The 23259-nt window shown below is 35.9% G+C and overlaps 1 protein-coding gene across 1 annotated transcript in view; it reads left to right on the top strand.

Annotated features, from left to right (window-relative positions):
* LOC107691615 (ephrin type-A receptor 6-like) overlaps window positions 1-23259 on the top strand; it is a 123559-nt gene that overhangs the window by 16956 nt on the left and 83344 nt on the right. The window contains exon 4 of the mRNA XM_016490302.1: window positions 18613-19282. Coding sequence (XP_016345788.1) covers window positions 18613-19282 — 670 coding nt within the window. The remainder of the gene's footprint in view (window positions 1-18612; window positions 19283-23259) is intronic.

Here is a 23259-nt window from a genome sequence, read left to right as displayed (position 1 = left end):
CATAAATTAAGCATAATTGTGAATTCACAAATGCTACGATTTAATTAAATAATTATATGTGATGCAGTTCTAATACCGTATATGCGCTTTAATTGTAGGTTAAGTACATGCGTCACACAGCTCCGTTCACAGTAGTTCCACAGGAACTTATCATTTATTTCTTGCTTTTGATACTTTATTTGAACAAATTATTATTGCCTCATTGCCATTATATATGTATTTTAAGTCATTTTAAAGGCTTTTGTTCATTTACATCTATTTTTATTACCACAAAAAAATATATATATATAATTATAGGGCACTATGAAATCAGTTTTATTTCCAAAATCATTTTTTTCCATTTCCATTTTTTAATGGTTATCTTGCACTCTATGTTGCACTTTACTTTTTTACCTTTGGATTTCATTTGGTTCAAAGAAATATAGTTTAATAAAATATTCTTAAGTAAAATTGTTGATTTTTTTTTTTGTGTGGGAAATTAATCGTTTAGATGAATCGATAAATTAGTTGATAGATTAATCGAAATAAAAATAGTCGTTAGTGTCAGCCCTACAGTATAGCCTAATTCCCAAACTAAAGACTAATGAGAAGAAACGTAACTATACACATAGCTTAAAGCTGTGTTCACTCTGAATGGGTTTAGATTTAGATTTAACCTTTAAATGTGTCACTTAATGGGATGTCCTATACTGGGATCCAGTCATCAACTGCTTAAAAACACAAGGCAAAAACAAGATCCAGATCTTCTGATATGACACATCAAAGAAACATCGAAGCTAGAGGCAGCCCAGATACTCAAGGTTTTTCTCCATCTGCCTTTTCTTTTCTTTTTTTTTTATCCTTTCCTCCTTTCCATGTGGCCTACTTTAGGGACTCCAGATTTTTACAGACAGACATAGGCGCTAGCTGCCACTTCTGATGTGTCTCTGTTGATGTCTCACTCTCCACGCTGAGGCGGAGGGAGAGAGACAACAAACATTCAGCAGCTGATTTGGTTTGAAATGAAGCTTGCGGATCTTGTCAACACTAGTTATAAAGATTCGGCTGCAGCAAGACAACCCGCTCTGCTTTTTCTAAGAAGACCATCAATAATAGTCCCACCTGGAAAGCGCCTTGCCATTGGCAGCATTACTCTTGCCAGCCCCATTATCTATTTCTAAGGGCTGGTAATTTGAATTTGCTGTACTGTTTTAATTTCAAGCTGTTGTACAGTTGTCAGTGGAAGTTTTTCCCTTTTTTTTCCATTATCAAATGACTTATTTAATTGACACTTGCAGTTCATTGACCTTTTTGTTTGGTGAAGAATTCACTATAAAGACCACAGTTTTTTATATGGTGGGGAGAATTTGTGACGTTGTCAAGGATATCTAAATCACTGGTACTCATCCTTATTATTATGCTTACTATTTTTATAAACAGACTATCCCTGCATTAAACTAACTAACCACAATTAATTGAAACTTAATGATTCCAGACTGATGGATATTTGCTTACTCAGTGTTTTGTCTTGTTTTCCAGTACAAATTGAGACACATTTACTTGAGAAGCAAAATGACTTAATATATGAAGTTTTTTTTTTCCTTTCTTTTTTTTCTAATGATTAAAAGTGAATTTATACTTTATATATAACTATATCATTGGGGTTAGAAAAGGAAAGGGGAAAAAATCTATTTTTTTCTATCTTCAGTGGAAGATATTTTTTCTTGTTTTAAGCATAAATCAGTAAATGTTGATGCTTTTTTTTTCAGATAACAAGATTTAATACCTTAAAAATATCTTAAAGTAAATGTATTTTGATTTATGCATATTTGTCCTGGAAAGCGAAATATTTATTTATTTAAAGTGCTCTTTGCTCTTACATTTTTTAATTAGAATTGTAATTTAGATTAGAGTTTATAGATAGATAATTTAAATACTTTTAAATGTAAATAGATAGATAGATAGATAGATAGATAGTTTAAATACTTTTAAGTCATCCTAAGGACCCCTTGGAAGTTTGCTGAGGCCTCCTAATGGGCCCCGGGCCCCTGGTTGAGAACCATTTATCTAAAAAATTATGTATATAATTGTTGGCCTTTAAGGAGTTTATGCAGCATTATAGTATTCATTTTTGTATATATTTTTGTTAAAAAAAAAAAATCTTAGGCTATGATTCAAGATTGTACTCAAGGTTTTTTTTTTTTTTTTCCCTGGAATGGATTCACTCTCACTCTCGGTGTTTGTCGTGGAGTTGGCTCATGCATGTACAATGAGCTAGCTTGTAGTCACTGCTCAGTGAGATGAGCGTGTCCCCGTAAGAGACAATGTAGAGCCATTTTCAGCAAGGCAAAATCAGGCTCTTTATCACTGTCAAATCTGGGAAGTGCAGGTTTATGTTTTTAATGTTGAACTAGCAATCAACTTGTCAGTCTTTGAGGCTCAGATGGTGGTTGTGCTACAGGAATTCCAGGTACTAAATATGCCTGTGGGTTAATGGCAGTTGCCTACAGGATCATATGACCGCTCCTGTGGCGAGGAATGCGGCAGGGATTGAAATGTGCCTGTAAATGATGGTGACTGCACATACTGTACCTAGTCCCTGTGGGGTCTGAGTCTCATATGAGCTAGGTCCCTTTTCAAAGTATTTTTACAAAAATTATATCAATATTCATCAACAATTAATTTAGTTTTTTTTCTATTGTAATTTTTGTCTACATTTTTCAGATACTCAAATTTCAGTCACTGGCAAAAACATTTATCATTTGTAAGAATACACACTGATATCTATGGAAGTGCCAATACTAAGCAAAATAAAACGCTTTCAAATTTAAAGGGATAGTTCACCCAAAAATAAAAACCTGTCATTACTCACCCTAGTACTCTCGTGAACACACGTCGAAGGCTGACACGGAAGAGAAGAAATTGTTGAATAAAGTCATTATTTTTGTTCTCTTTGCGCACAAAAAGTATTCTCTTAGCTTTATAAAATTAAGGTTAAACCACTGATGTCACATGGACTATTTTAACAATGTCCTAACTACCTTTCTGGGACTTGACCATGGTAGTTCCCTTGCTGTCTATGCAGGGTCAGAAAACTCTCGGATTTCATCCAAAATATCCTAATTTGTGTTCCGAAGATGAAGGTCTTATGGGTATGGAATGACATGAGGGTGAGTAATTAATGACAGAATTTTCATTTTTGAGTGAACTAACCCTACCATGGTTTATTTTTCAAACACACATTGTGGAAGTCAATATGAAATTTACTCTATTCCTCTCTCAGTTCATAGCCACTCACTTTTATGTTTTATGTGTTTTTTTTAATGGGGGGGGTGGAATTTATGTCAATTTGACGGACTCAGACAAGATCATTAAAAGCAATTGATCATTAAAAAGTGTTTAAAATACTAATTGGAATAGGAATTTTGAGATTTGAGTAACACTTTAGAATAGGGAACACACATTCACTATTAACTAAGAATGTTCCCTGAGCAAACTCCTTATTTACTGCTTATTAATAGTTAGTAAAGTAGTTGTTAAGTTTTGGTATGGGGTTGGATTAAGGGATATAATCATGAAGAATAAGGCATTAATATGTGCTTTATAAGTACTAATAAAAAGCTAATAAGCTAGTAATAGGCATGCCAATAAGCAAGTAGTTGGTCCTTAAAATAAAGTGGTACCATGATTTGTTAAAAAAAAAAAAAGGTCACATTAATAAAAAGACATGCCAGGGGCACCGAATATTTGAAACATATGTGTGAAGGGGTTAAAGTTTGCACTTTTTATAGGTTGCATAAGTGGTTTTGACTTCTACTCAGTCATCGAGACCTAACCTTAACCAGTTCAGTGTGCATCATAGACTGGCTTTAGGCCTAATCTGGTAAATATCTCTTAATAAAGTCATTACAATTCGATCACTCCGTCCCAATATGCTTGCAGACATGTTTAATCTCCCTTCATTGTCAGGGAGAAAGTGAGTGCAGAAATTTCGGGATAATATGTCTCGAGACAGAGACACTGGGTCTAGACAGAGGTGTAATGTGATTTAGGATGAGTGTCCAAAGTGCCTAACCCTCTAATTCACATTTTTCTGTTTGGGTGTGTTAGTAGCACAGATCCATCACTTCCAGGCAAAATTATCAGGCATTGTCAAGCAAATTTGATCAGGGCGAACAGTAGTGCTCATCCTGTCTGCAGGCTCTCTACAGACAGGCACTCATTGAGGATCATTACGTTAACTCTTTGACAACACATATATGGATAAGCTGATTATTAGATCAGTATTACAACACATATTCAGAAAGCTGTCTTACACACAGACCGCTTTGCTGAGTGAGAATAATGACCACTTGTTCATAGGCCAAATTCAAGAGTCATACTTACTGTCGAAGTTTATTCAACCAGAAATTCACTATTTTTCCCACATTTTAAACACTGGATTATGGCTAAGTAGGTGAGAGAATGGCACATACCCTGACTTTGTGTCACGAGTATATTATGCCTGTGACACGTAAAGAGCAGTATGATGGATGCTCGATCACTGCTCTTTTTCTGAGGCCAACTATAAGTACCAGTCCTAGTCTTGAGCCATACTCGAGTAAAAGTTTTGTAGTGAAGGCACCAGAAGGTTGTATAAAATGACCTATAGCCCATAAAATGATTTCCCAGTGGAGTTGCAGTGCACATCTTCATATTAGTTCTGCTCTTACACAGGTGCCCACGATGTCAAAGAAAGTGAGTTCATCTTACCAGTAATAAAACTATCATGAATGTTTTCCTTACTAAATTTCTAAATTCCTTACTAAAAATCACTAAAAAAGAATTGACTTGAAAGAATTGATTTTTGCAAAACCAAGACAATATATCTCTCTCATGATTTTTTATTTATTTAGTTCGTTTTTTTTTTTTTGACAAACCCAGACCTCATTCACATTTCTGGATGAACTTTTTATTTTATTTTATTTTATTTTATTTACCTTATTGAATGTACTACATAAATGTTCTTCATTTTTCGTGTGGCCGTAGTGTTGAATATTTATTCGCACAGACATATCCTATGGGGTTTCTATCTCACTCCCTCTCTCTCTCTCTCTCTCTCTCTCTGCCACTCTCCCCTTTACCTTCTCTGTTTTGAGAAACAGGTTTGTTTGTGCTGTTCCATTGTTTCGTCGACTATTCTCTTGGCTCCACTCCACTGTAAGCCCCTCAGATTCTGTGCTGTAATTACCAAATGTGTCACAGAACTCTGGTATCTTTGTGTAGTGTATGCACTTCTCTACCTTGAGAAAATATTATATGCTTACTGCATGTTAACCCTCATAAATAGTTAAATGAACTCTAGATGTCATGACTGAAATGTTTATATGTAAATTTAAAAAAAATTTTAGGGTTGGTAAGATTTTTAAGGTTTTTGAAAGAAGTCTCTTATGCTCACCAAGGCTGCATATATTTGATCAGATAAACAGTAAAACAGTAATATTGTGAAATGTTATTACAGTTTAAAATAACTGTTTTATATGATTATAATTTTTTATAAAATATCATATTTAAATAATATTCAGCAGCCATTACTCCAGTCTTCAGTGTCACGTCCTTCAGAAATAATTCAAATATGATGCTTTTGCGCTTAAGACACATTTCTTTTTATTATGAATGTTGAAAACCATGATACTTTTTTTTCAGGATTCTTTGATGGATAGAAGAACAGAAAAGAACAGAATGTACTGAATAGAAAGCTTTTATAACATTAAACATTTCTTTGCTGTCACTTCTATTTAATGTATTGCATCCTTGATGAATAAATTAATTTATTTTAATTTATTAATTTATTTAAAAAAGTTCTGACCCCAAACTTTTTAAAGGTAAAAAAGCCAAAGAAGAAAGGCGTTAGGCTTAAAAATGTTTTTAAAAACTGCTGACCGTTGACCTCATTTAGCAGGTACTTCTGTCCTTTTCAAGATTAAAATGCTGTGACAGTCATCAAAGATGTTGAATTTATTGTAAATGAGCATAATTAAAAAACAGTCAGCATGGTTACATTGCTGTAGTTACGATACAAAGACTTCTGTGTCAATCAAAGAGTGATTAATGATCTCTTAACGCTCTCTCATTCCCTGTTGGCCATTTGAAAGGTTGACCTTTTCTATAAAAGGCCTGTCCGTCTCTTTTCAAAGGGACTGCAGCACTGGGACGTGAATGATTAATACATGCTGTTTTAGGAGAACTTGTGTCAAGATGAGACAGAAAGCCACACTTTTGAGTGTTAATTTCTTATCTGTAATGGGACTTTGAGTGACCTTCAGCAGGACAGATCTGGTATTTAGTGATAGATCACAACAAAATCTGGACCTCAATCATTGAAGCTCAGCTGGTCAGTGTTTTATACCAGTTAGTTCAACCAAGGTATCCCATGGAGTACAGGGTACCTTTAGCAGGTTCAAAGGCACACTACGGTTTTGCTTTGTTAGACCTATAAAAAATAAATTCAACTACTAAAAGATAAAAAAACAACTCCTGGTGCCTCATTTATAAAGACATATTTAGTATGATCCTAAATGTGAACATATGTCAATTCTCACTATTAACTAGTTGTTGATTAGCATGCATATTACTAGCATATTGGCTGTTTATTAGAACTTATAAAGCACATATTGATGCCTTGTTCTGCATGAGCATATTTTAGATCCCTTAATATGACACCATACCTAAACTTAACAACTACCAACTTAACAATTAGCAGTTTGTTGAGGCTAAAGTAATAGTTAATAGTTAGTTAATTGTGAGAATTGGTCCCAAAACTAAAGTGTGACCATTTTCCTAAATGCATCATAGTTCATCTTAAATTCATGTGCATGCAGCAACTGCATCTGGAATGCTCACATATAATGTTACACAAAAGTAATGGTACATACCTCAGTTATTTATGAGATTATAAGGATTTTATAAGCCATTATACATGCATTATAATACATTAAGAATACCCTTATGATGCATTATAAATACAGGCTTCATCTGGTGTTATAATGCATTATACTCTTAAAAGTTATAGAGTGAACATTAGCCTACTATAATATTATAGGACACAATTAACATCAGGGTTCAAATTATTTATTAATGTAATTATAAAATTATACTCCAGGTAACTGTTGAAATATAGTCATTTACACATTGGCAGTCATAACTTGTTTACATAACAGATTTATTTAATCATTAATTGAATTAAGTCTGACCAACCATTACAGGATAATTCTGCCCCATAAAGTTTTCAAAATGCCCATGCTCTTCTGTTGGCATATACATGAGAACATTTTCATGTCAGTTTTCGTCTTTATAAATCCTGATTTGTTCCTCATTTTCAACAAAGGATGTAATCTATTAAATTTAGGATCAAATTCGTCATTGTTTTATAAAAGAGGTATTTGATTATTCTCAGCATTTTAGAGTTCTGTAACAAAATAATGTTTGTAATATTTGCAAGTTCGTGTGGATCACGCTTCCACTAGTCTCCAACTGGGCTGCACTCCCCTGATTCCAGTCCATACAACACACGTTAACACAATAGTACTAATCTGATAATCTAACACCAGCATGTGCTCTCTGATATCTGCGGCTGATTCGGTGGTTATTGATTGAGTTCAGAAAGTGTTACTTCAAATTCGCTGAGAAAACCAGCGCTCCCACTGATTTCGAACACCTTTTTCTTCATCATTGCAACTGACACTAAACACCAAGCTTGATTTTAGCTCGCACTCACATCCTGACAAAATCTCTTATAACACAAGTGAGTTCTCCTTCTGTCTTACACCAAGCTTGATTTTAGCTCGCACTCACATCCTGACAAAATCTCTTATAACACAAGTGAATTCTCCTTCTGTCTTACTCAGCCTTTGCTATTTGAAGCTGCAGCATTTTGCACTCGCAGTCGTGATCTAAAAGTGACTGATGTGCTCTATACAAATCTGTTTTCATGATGTGATTCACTGATATTATTTTTAGCAGGGAATGTAAGTTCACGACTGTGTAGGATAGGGCAGCAGAGTTGAATCTTTCCAATATATATTTTTTTGAGACAGCATGTTATCAAACAGGTGTGTCAGCAGTTCAAATCTTTGGATGGTTGTTAACGTGATGCAGAAATCAGATTAATACACTAATGGGGTTTGAGTAAGCAGACTGAGGAGAGCAGTCTGAATGGACTTTATCTACACTGACATATAACATCAGTAACCTGCAGCTCTGAGGGTCAAGTGGGTGTGTGAAATATATGCTTGCAGTTTATGGGTTTTGCCAGTAAAAAAATATTGTATTCTTTCCCATAAGTCCCTGCATGACACATCACATACATATTTTTTTTTATTTATATATATTTTTCAGGAATGAACATTAGGGTGTTTTGTGTTATATTTTTTTCTATTATTTAGTTAATGTTTAATACATATATTGCCATATCAAGAGTGATGTTGCCATAAATGTTACTTATAAGGAAATATATAATTTTCACATATGTACATTATAATTTATAAAATCTTCATACTAAAATTTGTGTATTTACATATGTTAATAACATCTATATGATGATGTTTAGATGATATTGTAGCAACCATATATGTCAGGAATATATGTACACACACACACACACATATCAGACACTTTCACTCAGTACCAATATTGCTTTTTCAATATTGTCCAATTCTCACTATTAACTATTTGCTTATTAGCATGCCAATTATTATTATATTGGCTGTTTATTAGTACTTATAAAGCACATATTCTACATGACCATATTCTACATCCCTAATCCTACCTAATACCTAAACTTAACAACTACTTTACTAACTATTAATAAACAGCACATTAGGAGTTTATTGAGGCAAAAGTCGTGGTTAATGGTTTGTTAAAAACGAAAATTGGACCTTAAAATAAAATGTGACCGCTTTCTCTTTTCTATCGCCGTCCCTACATCTCCTTTTTCTTCCTCTCTCTCTTTCTCTCAACTCTAAAGCTTTGCCCTATATCTGTTTTCATGGTTGTGAGAACTTTGTTTTCATAACTTGTCCGATTGGAGGGTAGCATGAGAACCTGTTCTGAGTGCAATGCATCACCATCAGCCTCTGCTTTACAGGCAGTGACAAATTGCTGTTGCTTCTCATTTACATGCCCGGTCGGCCTTGACACATGTTGTATCTTGCATTTGCGCTCAAGAACAGTAGCAAAGCTTTCCAGGTAATACAATAGATTGAACACTGAACAATCTGTTTGATTTGTGCTGAATACAAGTGACCAGAATGCACAAACAACCAAACAGTTGCATGACTTCTGCATGCAGTATTTCAGTGCAAAAATCTGTCTTGTTCACTTAGCACCTCCAATGGAGTTTCAATGAATAGTTCACCAAAAAATTTACTGAAGATGTACTTACCCTCAGGCCAGCCAAGATGTAGATGAGTTTGCTTCTTCTTTCGGAGAAATTTAGCGTTAATCACTTGCTCATCATAAGATCCTCTGCAGTGAATGGGTGCCGTCAGAATGAGCATCCAAAGAGCTAATAAAAGCATCACGGTAATTCACAAGTAAGCCGCACAACTCCAGCCCATAAATGAACATATTGTGAAGTAAAAGGCTTTGTGTTGGTAAAAAACAAATCCATCAATATATTTTTAACTTCAAACGAGTCATCTATCCATAATATTGCTTTCTCTTGATATCTTGTCTGAATTAGGAGAGAAATATGCACAGATCAAGCACCGTTTACAAGCAAAACAGTTTTAAACAAATATGTCAGTCGATTTTGATGTGAGAGGACAACAGGGGATGGATTTTATCACTGGATGAAGCATTATGGATTATGGACTTATTGTGATGTTTTTATCAGCTGTTTGGACTCATTCTGACCCATTCACTGCAGAGGATCCACTTGTGCAAGTGATGTAATGTTAAAACTTTGATGAAGAAACAAACTTTTGGATGGCCCGAGGGTGAGTAAATTTCAGCAAATTTCCATTTTTGGGTGAACTTTTTCTTTAACCTGGCGCTAAATGACTATTTAATTCAAGTCAGTATACCTTCTTTCTATGTAAATTAGGCTTGCTTTTTCACAAAACTCAGCGAGATGAGGAATTGCACCATGCAAATTGCATTCAGCAAAGTTTTGGGTGTGTTTGCGCCGTTAACGCATTTGCATAATTTCTGTAGCGAATAAGTGCTAAAACAATGCAGACAGTATGTGCGAATACCACAGTTATTACAGAATTCCGCTCGTTATGTTGTGTATCAGTGAAGGAAACCTTGGCTGTGGCCATTCCAGTTGTCAATAGGGAGGGGAGCCTTGATAACAGACAGAACGAAATGTCAATGTGTCCCTTTGCTGTTTCCTTGCGATGGCTCTTGTACAGGAGTCATGATGACAAAATAATGTAGAGATGTCGAAGGACTTCGGGTGGAAGTAGGTCATTGTTAGTGTTGTTCTGGACTGTCCAGAGTGACCCTGATGTCCCGCTGGCCTCTCCTGCTCTTGTTCCCTTTTTCCTTTACTGGTGCATGATGGAAGGGAAGCCTTTTTTTTGTTGTTTAAATGACACAGCCCATAAATGCAGTCTTTCATCACTGTCTACCTTTTGTGTTGCTGCTGTTAGATGTTAGATTTCAGCAGTATCTCTTTCCATCTTTATCCACTGTCCCTCTTACTTACTTTCTTTGTCGAGGGTAGATGACATTTTCTTGTCTCCGTCTCACTCACTTTCTCTGTATCACTCGCTCTCTCTTTCCTTTCCTTCTTGTTTCTCTTATGAGAAACATGGTTTTGAATTGCTTTTCCCTTTTTTCATGCGGAAATAGTCATATCAGAATAGAGATTGTAGCTGAGTATAGGTTGTAAAACAGTCTGGGATAATGAAAGTGAAATAAAACAGACGACCTAAAGGCATATTGATGTATGTCTGACTTTACCTAGAGCAAAATTAGACATTTTTCATGTCCTTTTTCGTAATCCTGCATGTTCAAAATGAGATTTCAACTCCTTGAGATATCTTGCACAAGAATTATTATTAGTGAAACTAATCTTTGTTGGCGAGTTTCTAAAATTACAGTACAGTACACCATGGGATATCGACCTTTCTGATATTTTTCAGTTCCTTTTATGAGTATGTTTAATTTGCCATGGCCTGTTTGTTTGTTTTTCATTCCATAATTATTTTTCTCTCTTTGATCAAGTAAACTGCTGTAAATTTGGCATGAGTTTTGGTATTGATTACACTTTAAAATTATTTTCAGTTATAAATAATAAGCAATATATAGGCTATATACAATGATTAATAGCTCATGTACATTCAAATATACACGATAATATGTGTTAAAATACATAAACGCACAAATAGATGATTTTTATTATTTTTTTCTAACTGCATTTAAATTTAGATTTTTGCATAGTTTCTTTTGTTGTAATCAAATTACATGATATGCAGATTGTAAATTAATTAATTATTTAATTAATTAAATCAGAAATATTATTGTGGTAGAATTTGAATAGGCATTACAAAAAGTGGCTTTGTATGCCAATAAATTGTTAATTTCTGAAAGTATATCAATAGATTTTTAAATTTTTATCAAATAATTTTTTTAAGTAATTAATCAGTAGCTCTAAATTAACACATTAAACTGGCAGCCCAAGTGAGTTGTTATAATTATGATTGTTACATGTGTATTTTTCCCCAAAATTTTATTTACTCTTAATTGTAACCTGAACATATAACAGAAATATGTATTTTCTAATACATACTCAAACCCCATTCTAAAACATTGTATAGTGTAAAGCACTATACAATTAAACATGAATTGAAGAATTGAATGGATTAATATTTGATTTGATTTAATTAAAGGAAAAAAAGGAAAAATTCTGCACATGCCATACATTTTGCTCTGAAAAATAAACAAGAAAGAAAGCAAGTAAATAAATGCAGTGTTTGAGCCACAGGCATTGCACAAGGTTGAAGAGATACATTCTACAGAAATTTGTTGTTTTGTATTGATGCCATTTGAAGTGGAAGTCAATTAATCAATTATTGAGTCAAAGGTAGCGCCGGTATCGCTCTCACAAAGCACTTCCATTACCCAAGGTTAACGTGTACTTAATAATTAAAAGATAATTAAACTCACACTCAAGCTTAATTGTATTTCCATTTGCCCAGGGGTCGTTTGCAATTGATAGAACCCCTCCCCCCCAACTCCCCTGATAGCAGACCTTTATTTGGGTTGTATAAATTCTATTATGGAGTCTCGAAGTGTGTACTTTCAATGCAAGACGTGCAGAAAAATCAAAGCTTCAAAAATCAATCCTAAGCTGGATCTGACAAACAGAAATCAATGATGATAATAGATGCTTTTAAACTATTGAGCGTACATATTGACATGCTAGTCAGTTCGGCGGCGCTTGCTGAAAAGGTTCATTTACAGCCAGAGAGGCCAAATACAGTCAGAAAAAAGCTGGATTCCAAATAGAGAACCACCACTGACAGATTCCAGTTCAGTGTTGTTATAAGCGTATCACTTTTCATATGCATTACTGTGTACCGCATTATCTAAAATATCCTATGTCCTGATGTGTGCGTGCGGCTCTTGCCAGCGACTGCACCAGCGATATGCCTTTTTCACAGCCAGTTTCCAAGTGGAGAAATGATGACAGATATCAAAGGAGAGTCAGGCATCTTAGACGTCTGCTGAAAGAAACCATTTTTAAACCATTTTAAAAGCAATGAATCCCCCCTCATCCCCGAGATACATTTCCTCCATGTTGTCTCTATCATACCGATCTGTGCCGTTCTTGAATCCTTCTCTGTGGACCCCTGCCAACTTAATGTGATGTGTAGCCAGCGATTTTAGCTTCATCCATCTCAGCCACTTTTATCAGTGCGAGTAGCATCTTAAGCCGCGTGCTGATATCGTATCCCCGCCGCAGTGTTCCTAGATGTATCTGGTCACTTTCTAGCAGGAGATTGAAAGCACGCCACTGCCTCCCCGTTCTTCTAAATGCCTCGATTTACCACCAACAAAAAAGCTGATGTGAAACAAAGGGCTGGAAGGCAGTGGCAGGGTGAGAGAAGATTATAGGATCGGGACATGTATCAAACTCCCCGAAGTCGGTGTGCTGTTTTGAGGTCAATTTATTTATTTCGTGACTTTATGAATGACACTAAATGGCCTGTCTGGAGATAATGAAAAGCTTGCTAAACATTATCAGCATCATTTTTTTTTTTTAGGAAAATGTTTGCTCATACTCCACAGGCTCCAGGGTATTTTATAAACCTACGACTGCATATAACAATAAATGGTAGCACTTTATTTTAAGGACCGATTCTCACTATTAACTAGTTGCTTATTAGCATGCATATTACTAGCATATTGGCTGTTTATTAGTACTTATAAAGCACATATTAATGCCTTATTCTGCATGACCAGATCCCGTAATCCTACCCCATACTTAACAGCAACCTTACTAACTATTAATAAGCAGAAAATTAGGAATTTATTGAGGGAAAAGTTGTAGTTAATAGTAAGACGTGGTGCCCATACTAAAGTGTGACATAATAAACAAATATTCTTAAATACATTTATAGCCATGCATTAATAAAGCATTTACACATTCATTCAAGTTTAAAAACCACATTGGTAGATAGATAGATAGATAGATAGATATATAGATAGATAGATAGATAGATAGATAGATAGATAGATTATCATTGGGCTTAGTGTGAGTAGGCTTTTACAGTATAAAATATAAATATTTTTATTAATAGCAAGCAGTTTTAGCCTTCTATTAGAATCTGCATAATATAATTTCATAATTTACTGAAAAAATAAGGGCAAACAGGGTCCTATATTAACACTCCACAAGTGTCAAATGTGAGTAGAAACTGGCTGTGCTGAGTAAATAAAACAGTTGCTTGCCAGTTGGCTGATAGTTGTGAATGGAATATATTGCTTGCATTAAAGTTGCCTAAACAGAAATATAAAGTACAAAGTCATGCTGGGTCACATATGAATATATATCTGACAGCTGCAGTTCCTGGCTCATCTCACATGCTGCATGATGTTGCTAATGTTTGGAAAAACAACTTAAAGGGGAATAAATATATTAATATTGCAAATAAAAGCTGCAAAACATCATTCAGTGGCTGATAAGACATATTTATGGGTGATACATTTTCTCAATTCCTCCGTCATCAGCAGATGTGGCAAAAAAAATTAATATAAAAATGGGAATTTTAAGTATAAAAAATATGTAAACATTGGAATTTTAGTTTGGATAATATAATTATGTATTTGGAAGAAATAATTATTTTATTTTAAGAAGAAAAGCATCTGTCTAGCATGTGTCTAGTTAGATTTAACCTTTGGGACAACTTCTATGTGTGACAGCGTGCCCAAGTCTCCCCTATTTGTTTGTTTATTTATTTATTTATTTGGTCACACTTTATTTTAAGGTCCAATTCTAGCTATTAACAAACCATTAACTACGACTTTTGCCTCAATAAACTCCTAATTTGCTCGATTAATAGTTAGTAAGGTACAGTATTTGTTAGGTTTAGTTATTGGGTAGGATTAGGGACATATAATATGTGCTTTATAAGTACTAATAAACAGCCAATATGTTAATTATAGGCATGCTAATAAGCAACAAGTTAATAGTGAGAATTGGTACCTATACTAAAGTGTCATTCATTCATTCATTCAGATATAATTACATTTCTTGTCTCCGTGTGTCTCTATATAGTTGTTCTGCAGGTCTCATGATCTGGGCCTTGTCACAAGCATTTTAATGCAATTATATCCAGTTTAAGCTGCAAATTACATATAGTATAAACTAAACATGAGCTGACTTGACCTGTTTAGAAATGGAACCCTTCTCTTTCAATCAAACTTTTTGGTTGCAAACAGCGGTCTGTTGTGAGGAGCTATCGGCACACATCAGGGCTATGATACAGCAAGTTTCTGATTGAGAGGCTATTAGGGAAGGCTTAGCTTATCACTGCAATAATGAAAATGAGTAAGTGGAGGCTTTAGTGCTAATGAAGTGTGTCCTTCCTAATTAATTATCAGAGGGAGATAGATTAGGGAGATAAGAAATAAAAGAAAAAGAAGAGGAAACATGATTGGAGGAAGAGATTTATGCTGAAGAAACAGAAAGAGGAGGATAAATAGTGAGGAAAACAGTAAAGTGCCAAAAAAGTGGGAGTACAAAAGAACAGAGTGAGAAAAAGAGACTGAATGGGTGGAAAATAAGAATGCCAGAACACAGTGAGAGTTTGTGAAAAAGAAAGTGAGAACGTGGAAAAGAGAGTGAGAGCGTGATGACAAGATATGGGAAGTGTTTGGAAAAGCAAATGTGTGCAATACAACATGTTTGGAAAGAGAAAATGTGTAAAAGAGAGAAAAAATGTAGACAGTCGCTCAAAGCAGAGCAGCAGTACAATGGCCAGACGTACTGTCATTACTGTTTGATTCAGCTGTTGCTAGTGGCTTTAGTAAATCTATTGGGCTCTTATGCCTTGCTGTGTTCACAGCTTCAGCATAACCAAGCTTATGGGTAGTACATCACAGCCTACAGATACTACCTAAAAAATGATGTATTGAAAATGGCAGTAAGGAGGAGTCTCATGTTGCCTGGATGTGACAGTGAAATAAATGTGTGTACGCATGGTTGTTTGCGTGAAATCTGTACAGTATATGAACATTTTCACGAACAATGATTCATCAATTATTTTCATGCTAGAATGCATTCTAAATTTCCAAAAAATCACAGTTTCCACAAAAATATTAATCAGCACAACTGTTTGCAGCATTGATAATTAGGGGTGTAACGGTACACGTATTTGTACTGTACGGTTCACGGGGGAAATTCCAAATGGAAGTGATCATCCCTATGCCTTTGAAGGGCAGAGCCCTTGAAGTGGGGACTTTGGAGTGAGCAGGGTACGTGCGTGCCATTATGTAGTCGTCATTTGGAATGCACTTGGCAAAGGGAGCGATGTAATTTCCTCATTATCTTCAGCTGGGATGTTCCCGTGACAACGCAGCACGGTGTCCATCAACTGATTCGCTGATGTACACCGGCATAAAAAATATATATTTTATATTTTAAAACGTTTTATATATATTAGTTTTCATATATTATATAGCATATTTTAAAAACTTTTTAAAATATAAAATGTATGTTTATTTGCAACAGTTATGCTAACAACAATAAAACGACATATATGCCAGTAAAACAGTGACATCTGCTGATGGACACCGTGCCGCATTGTCACGGGAACATCCCAGCTGAAGATAATGAGGAAATTACATCGCTCCCTTTGCCAAGTGCATTCCAAATGACGACTACATAATGGCACGCATGTACCCTGCTCACTCCAAAGTCCCCACTTCAAGGGCTCTGCCCTTCAAATGCATAGGGATGATCACTTCCATTTGGAATTTGCCCCGTGAACCGTACAGTACGAATACGTGTACCGTTACACCCCTATTGATAATCCTATTGTCAAATATTCAAATCACCATATTAGATGAATTTCTGAAGGATCATGTGACACTGAGGAGTGAAGTAATGGCTGAAGAATATTTAGCTTTGTATCACAGGAATAAATTGTATTGTAACATAGCTGAAATAGAAAATGGTTATTTTAATAATAATCATAATAATAATAATAACCAATAACTATTTCATTATAATATTGCGCAGTATAATTGTTTTAATGTATTTTTTTTTTATCAGATAAATGAGAGACTTCTTTATGTAAGAGACAGAAGAGACATAAGAGACCTCTTTAACTCTTTTTTTTTTTTTTTGGCCAGCCACTGCCAGAATTTTCAATTTTCACAAAATTTTCATAGCCCCCAGAATATTTAGTATGAATGCAATATGTCAAAAGAAAGATTAAAAAATAAAATAAAATAAATGAACAAATCAACAATAAACTTGAAAAAAAAAATCAGCTTGAATGTGGGTAGGTTTCATAAAAAGAATGCAACAATTTGAACAAAAAGCTGAGAAAATCATATCACATCATCAAGCTGCGAAGTTTCTCTGTATAACAACAGATACATGTATGTGTATGCAACGAGATGTATTAAAGGTGTTTGAACTATATTTAATTATTGCACACTTGGCATTGCTCAAAGATCTTGCTGCGCATCTCTCAGAAGAGAGTGCGTTTTTAGAGATCGTCATATGTTTGCTAAAAATACTGTAAATGAAAGGTTGTGCAAAAAGCCCTTATATAAATTGGCTAACCCTAACATGCTTATTTAGAATAATCCAAATTTGTAAACATTAGAACAATGTTAAGAACAAATTCATGTTTATATGGAGTGTCAGATGTCAAGTTTATGAGACCCAGTGTCTTAATTCAAGTTATACTGTGGGTTAGGAATTCAAGTTCTACATGCCATTTATCATGGAGATGAATTATTTATTTTGGGAACGTTAATTAGTAGTTAGAGACATGTCAAACCAAATCAGTTCAATCCAACTGATTGACAGATTCCAATTGACAGATTCAGAATCTACTGTATATCCAAAACTCTGCAATCCAAAAAGTGAATTTACATGTTCGTCGCATGTATTCCACACATGCAGTGAGAAGCTTGTGAGCTGTCAGTGGTCCTGTCAGAGATGGCACCCCAGTGTATAATTAGCGTTTTGCCTTTTTTTTTTCTCAAAAAATATTCCAAGTAAACCTTCTTCTCATGTGGCTATCCTCCAACGATAACAAGATCTCTCTGGAAGAAAGTACATAGAAAAGATGGGTTGTAGAGAGTTGCAAAACATTGATGTAAATAAACAAATTTGTGCAGTAACTTTTTTTTTAGTTGCTGCTTTTACTTGCTATAATTATAATAAACAAGAGTTTCCTAGTCAGAAATCAGACATAAACAGCCTTTCAAATTTTAAAGTGTTTTTTTTTTTTAATTTCAAAAATGTTATATTTATTTTTTTTAAGTGGGAAACTTTGAGATTAATTTGATACCCGTGTTTCCGAGTTGGGTGGGCCATGAACTTTTAACATGGTGGAGGACAGAACTATTTTTTTATTGACTTAAGTTTAAGTTAGGCCTATTTTTTTTTCATTTACAGTTATGTATATTCAAGTGTATCCATTTAATGTATATTATATGAATGACAAAAAATTGTCAGCTAGATAGCGTGGTAATGTTTATTTGATTGTCACTGTATGGGAATGCTACATTTTATTCAAAATCTGTTGGATATTGATTAAATATCTGCAATTCATTTTGGCTTTAATTAGATTTCCCCAAGCAATAGGCAAGAATGAAACTGCTGTCCTCCATGATTCCTATTCTTTCCAACAAGACAGCACTTGAATGTGATAAACATGTAATTATGACTTTAAATTAATGAATTATTAGGTGTGCATGTAAACATAGCCAGTGTTTCAATTTACAGTTTTTCTTATGCTAATTTGATTAAGCTAAATTCTGTTTGATTTCTCTGGGCTCCAGCAGCTGCTCTGAAGAACTCAACAAGAACATTGCCCTTCCCGAGGATTCACTCCTTTCTATTGCTTTCTCCAATTATCCCACTATCTATCTTCTCATTCCTCTGTCCTTTGCTCTCCACAGTGGGACGCCATCACGGAGATGGATGAGCATAACCGTCCCATCCACACCTTCCAGGTGTGCCACGTAATGGAACCCAACCAGAACAACTGGCTTCGTACAAACTGGATTCCCCGTCAGGCTGCACAGAAGATCTACGTGGAGCTTCGCTTCACCCTGCGGGACTGCAACAGCATCCCCTGGGTCTCTGGCACCTGTAAGGAGACTTTTAACCTCCTCTACTTTGAGACAGATGAGCCGCATGGTGCCACTGCTCATTTCCATACCAACGACTACGCCAAAATCGATACCATAGCCGCCGACGAAAGCTTCACACAGACAGATCTGGGCGACCGTGTTCTGAGGCTGAATACCGAAGTGCGAGAAGTGGGCCCAATAGCTCGTAAGGGTTTCTACTTGGCCTTCCAGGACGTGGGCGCATGTATCGCCCTGGTGTCTGTGAGAGTTTATTACAAAAAGTGCCCGTCTACCCTGAGAAACCTTGCAGCCTTCCCTGACACTGTACCGCGGGTGGATTCGTCTTCACTGGTGGAGGTCAGGGGAGCGTGTGTTGAGAACGCTGAGGAACGTGACACACCTAGGCTGTACTGTGGAGCTGATGGTGATTGGCTGGTGCCGCTGGGCCGTTGTGTCTGCAGCATAGGCTATGAGGAGAGTGACGGTCTCTGTGTTGGTGAGTTCTAACATTAAATCCTGCTTTGTTTTCTGTATCTGCTATAGGGTTTGGCAGCAATATACATATACATAGATTATGTAATTATATAATTAAGGTATTGTATTATAATAATAGTAAGTGTTTTATACTCGCCAATGCTGAACTAGAGTATTTAATAAAAAGTACAGATACAATATTAAAGGAAAAGTTCACCCAAAATGAAAATTACCTCATGATTTACTCACCCTCAAGCCATCCCAGGTGTACACTTTCTTCTTTCAGATGAATACAATTGGAGTTACATTAAAAAAATGTCCTGGATCTTCCAAGTCTCTTACATATGAAGTTCCCGCCTCAATAAAATGCAAGCATATATAGCATGCTGGCATTAAAACTCTATCTTTATGGGCAGTACGTGTCGCCCTCGCATTAGGAGTTCTGCGGGGAATCAGATATGTGTGTTTAGACGTAGGTCAGATGTCCAGATATCGGATATGTATCTGACTAAAATCCACATTTGGAAGTGGCCCAGATCGGATGTGAAAAAAGCAGATCTTGTGTGGATTTTTGTGTTTAAACGTGTGCAACAAATTCCGATCTGTGTCAGATGTGAGCAAAAAAGAAAAAATCATATTTTTTGTGCCAGTGTAAATGCAGCTAAAGAAACGTTTGTTGAAAAGATGAAGCGGTACTATATCTGACTGCAGCTGCATCACAAACCGTAAGTAAATAATTTTCCAAATGCTTTGTCTGTAAATGACTGTTTTATTTTGATTATGGTGTCAAAGCACTCACATGCAATAGCGAGGGGGCGTTGATACTGTTTCCTACGCTATTAAGTTAGCCAACCATAACAGTGGCCGATTACTGAGACGCCTTAAAGAACCCTCCCCTTAAAAACAAATAATTTTAGAGGGTCATAATGAGGGTTGAATAATAATAATAAAATTATAATAATTTTTCCACATAGTTATTTATTTATTTATTTATTTATTATGCAAAAAAACTTTATTAGCGTTATGAGCAAACCTCAAGGAACATAATAATAATAAAAAAATCCATGTCATGACCCCTTTAATATGTCTATGGAAATCATGATACGTTTTTTAGGATACTTTGATGAATAGAAAGTTTAAATGAACAGCATCAATCTAATGAGATGAAAAACTTCCACTAGCAAAATATTTAAAGGGGTGGTTAAATGTTAGTTAGTGTGTAACGTTGCAGTTTGAGCATAAACAATATCTGCAAAGTTACAACGCTGAAAGTTCAATGCAAACTTAGATACTGTCTTTTAAACTTATGGCAGTTTAATGTCTACAGTTACGGCTCGTGGGGACTACAACAAGCTACTTCCCAGGTTGGTGACATCACAAACCCTGAAATTTACATAAACCCCGCCCCGGGGAACATGCAACAAAGGGGGCGGGGCCATGTTGCGCTGCTTTACAGAAGAGGAACAGTTGTTGCCATGCCGTCAAAACTAGGGGTGCTCGAAAAAATCTATTCATATATGAATCGTGATTCTGTCTTCTAACGATTCTAATGGATTCACAAGTTTCAAAATCAATGTTCTAAAGCAGCGGTTCTTAATCCTGTTCCTCGTGTCCCCTGCTCTGCACATGCTCTGCATCTCTCTCACTCTCTTTCTCTCTCTTTTATTCAGATCATCAGCTCATCACAGCTCCATCAGTGAACTGTGTTCCAATTATACACTTTATGTGTATAGACAGACAGATATTTTCCACATAGCTACACGTGTTAAACATGGACGTGCACACGGTTGCCGTGGTAGCAAGCAATACTTGCTGGCAAACACTTCTTACTGTTACAAAGTAAACAATTACTTTGTATCATGTATTCTGCTGTGTTAAAGCTTTAATCAGGATAAACCCGTATATTAAAAGCTAACATAAGCAGTAGCATTTACAACTAACAGCGTATCTAAAAGTATGAGACAACAACAAACAAAAAAAACATACCATTCTGAAACGTCCTGTAAGAGCCGTGTTTGCACAGTTTCTGCATGATCCTCTTCACTAATATTCTCTGGGTCTCATTTGGGCTCAAACTGATAAGCAATATCAATGACGCCATTGTTTACAATACAGCCGGAGCGCATTCTGAGGCGAGGGGCGTGACGTTTCTGAACTGCACTAGAGATGGTTTAGCGAATCACAACACACTGGGCCAGCTAACCAATCTGAGCCCATTGTGTATTTCTGCGGGAGGGGAAATCATCAGAGCATTCATCGGAGAAGGGACAGAGCGGTGTAGAATAAAGGTATATTATGTGAAAAATAATGCGGTTTTTTTTTTAAGTTTGCATGATAGGACTAGGTGTTATGATCCCAATGATGTTATTTAAAAAACAACAACAAAGCATTAACACATGTTAGACTGCACCAAACACAATCAAGCCTAGAAAAAAGCAGTCAACCACCCCTTTAATTATGGATTATCCAAAAGAAAGAAAAAATGCAGTATACAATGCAATTTAATGTAATGCAATATACAGTATAACACATTTTGAAAAATAGCTATAAAATAAAAATCTCTATCATGATGTATACAGTTTTGGCCCTCTAGCTCTTGATTAGTGAAGTGTTGTTCCAAGACCCCTAATATTTAGTACACACGACTCTGCTTGAATGTGTTCTCTGTGTTCTTACCAGTGTATGTGAGCTGTGATTTTGCTTGTGGTTTTTATTTATGTATTTAGTTTTGAAAGTTACAGTATCTGTATTTTCTCTGGCTTCAGATTTGCCTGGAAACGGGCAACCCGGAGCGGAGGTAAAGCGGAGTGATTACAGAATGATTTGAGCCGGGAGGGAAAATTACTGTCACTCCATTCCGCTCACATATTGTATTCCAGTCTGAACGTTGCTTGCCAACGTGCAAAGATTGATACTTTACTTGCTTTTTTTTTGGAACCATTTGTGTTGGCGGAGAACAGGCCAGCTTTTGTCTGAAATGTGCGTCACTCGATATCTGCTCCTGTATAGTTTCAATATTAAGGAGATATTCAGTACAACAGCACTTGCTTGTGGGACATTGCTTAAATATAAAGTTAACAAGATCAAGCCCACCTCTGCTCTGTTCGTGATTGACTGAGAAAAGCCCCATTCCTGACAGCAGGTGAAAAGAGATGAGAGAATTCTGCTGTGATCCAATGATGCAAGTAGATCTCCTGTATGGAAAGAGGATGGGACAGTCATGATAGAGACATCAGTGACTGACCCGGTTCACACTGCGGCAGCCTGTAGGGAGGTTCTCTGCACATGTGAGAGAATATAAGATGGCAATGGGAGTCAAAGGCATCATTACATTCTCCTCAGTATCATACAGTAACTGAGCATTTCTACCATTCTCCAAGAGTTTTAAAGATTCTGCAGTGTGAGAGGCACTCGTTTCCAGTGTCTTTCTCAGGATTTGTAAGATGCATCAGATGAAGTATCACTCTTATGATAGCATGCTGTCTGTGATATGATTTAGATTTAGTGAGTACATCAAAAGTAAAGCTCTGCTGTCATGAGGCCGTTCAGTGTATCTCTACTACCTGCATCCCCCGTTTCCTGCCACCTCTGTCTCTTTCTTCCTCTTTGCACATTATCTAAGCAGATCACTCCTCAGATTAAGGCTGCAATCTCACTGGCACCTGTCAAAGCCCTAATCAAATCCCCAGCGTCAGGGCGGCTCCTGCTGCAAAGTGAATCCATAATCAGCTCTCCCCTGCCCATCAGAGACCAGTTGCTCAGCATGGTGTTTGTGTGTGTGTGTGTGTGTGTCAGGGACAGAAGCAGAGGAAGAAAGAGACAGATGAATTCCCGTATTTTCAGAGTATGTACTGAATCTGATGAAAAACTAACTTACTTCCTGACTCTTGGTGAAGTTTGTTTGTTAGTGATCCAGATGTGTCAGTTCCAGGTTGGCACTGTCACGTATATTCTTGATTTATGTGAAGTGCTAACAACAATTGTGAAAATAAGTTTCTC

The sequence above is a fragment of the Sinocyclocheilus anshuiensis genome, unplaced genomic scaffold (assembly GCF_001515605.1).
Source record: "Sinocyclocheilus anshuiensis isolate Anshui unplaced genomic scaffold, SAMN03320099.WGS_v1.1 scaffold442, whole genome shotgun sequence".
Lineage (NCBI taxonomy): Eukaryota > Metazoa > Chordata > Actinopteri > Cypriniformes > Cyprinidae > Sinocyclocheilus > Sinocyclocheilus anshuiensis.
The sequence above is the reverse complement of the archived record's forward strand: the minus strand, read 5'-3'. Positions and strand labels throughout refer to the sequence as shown.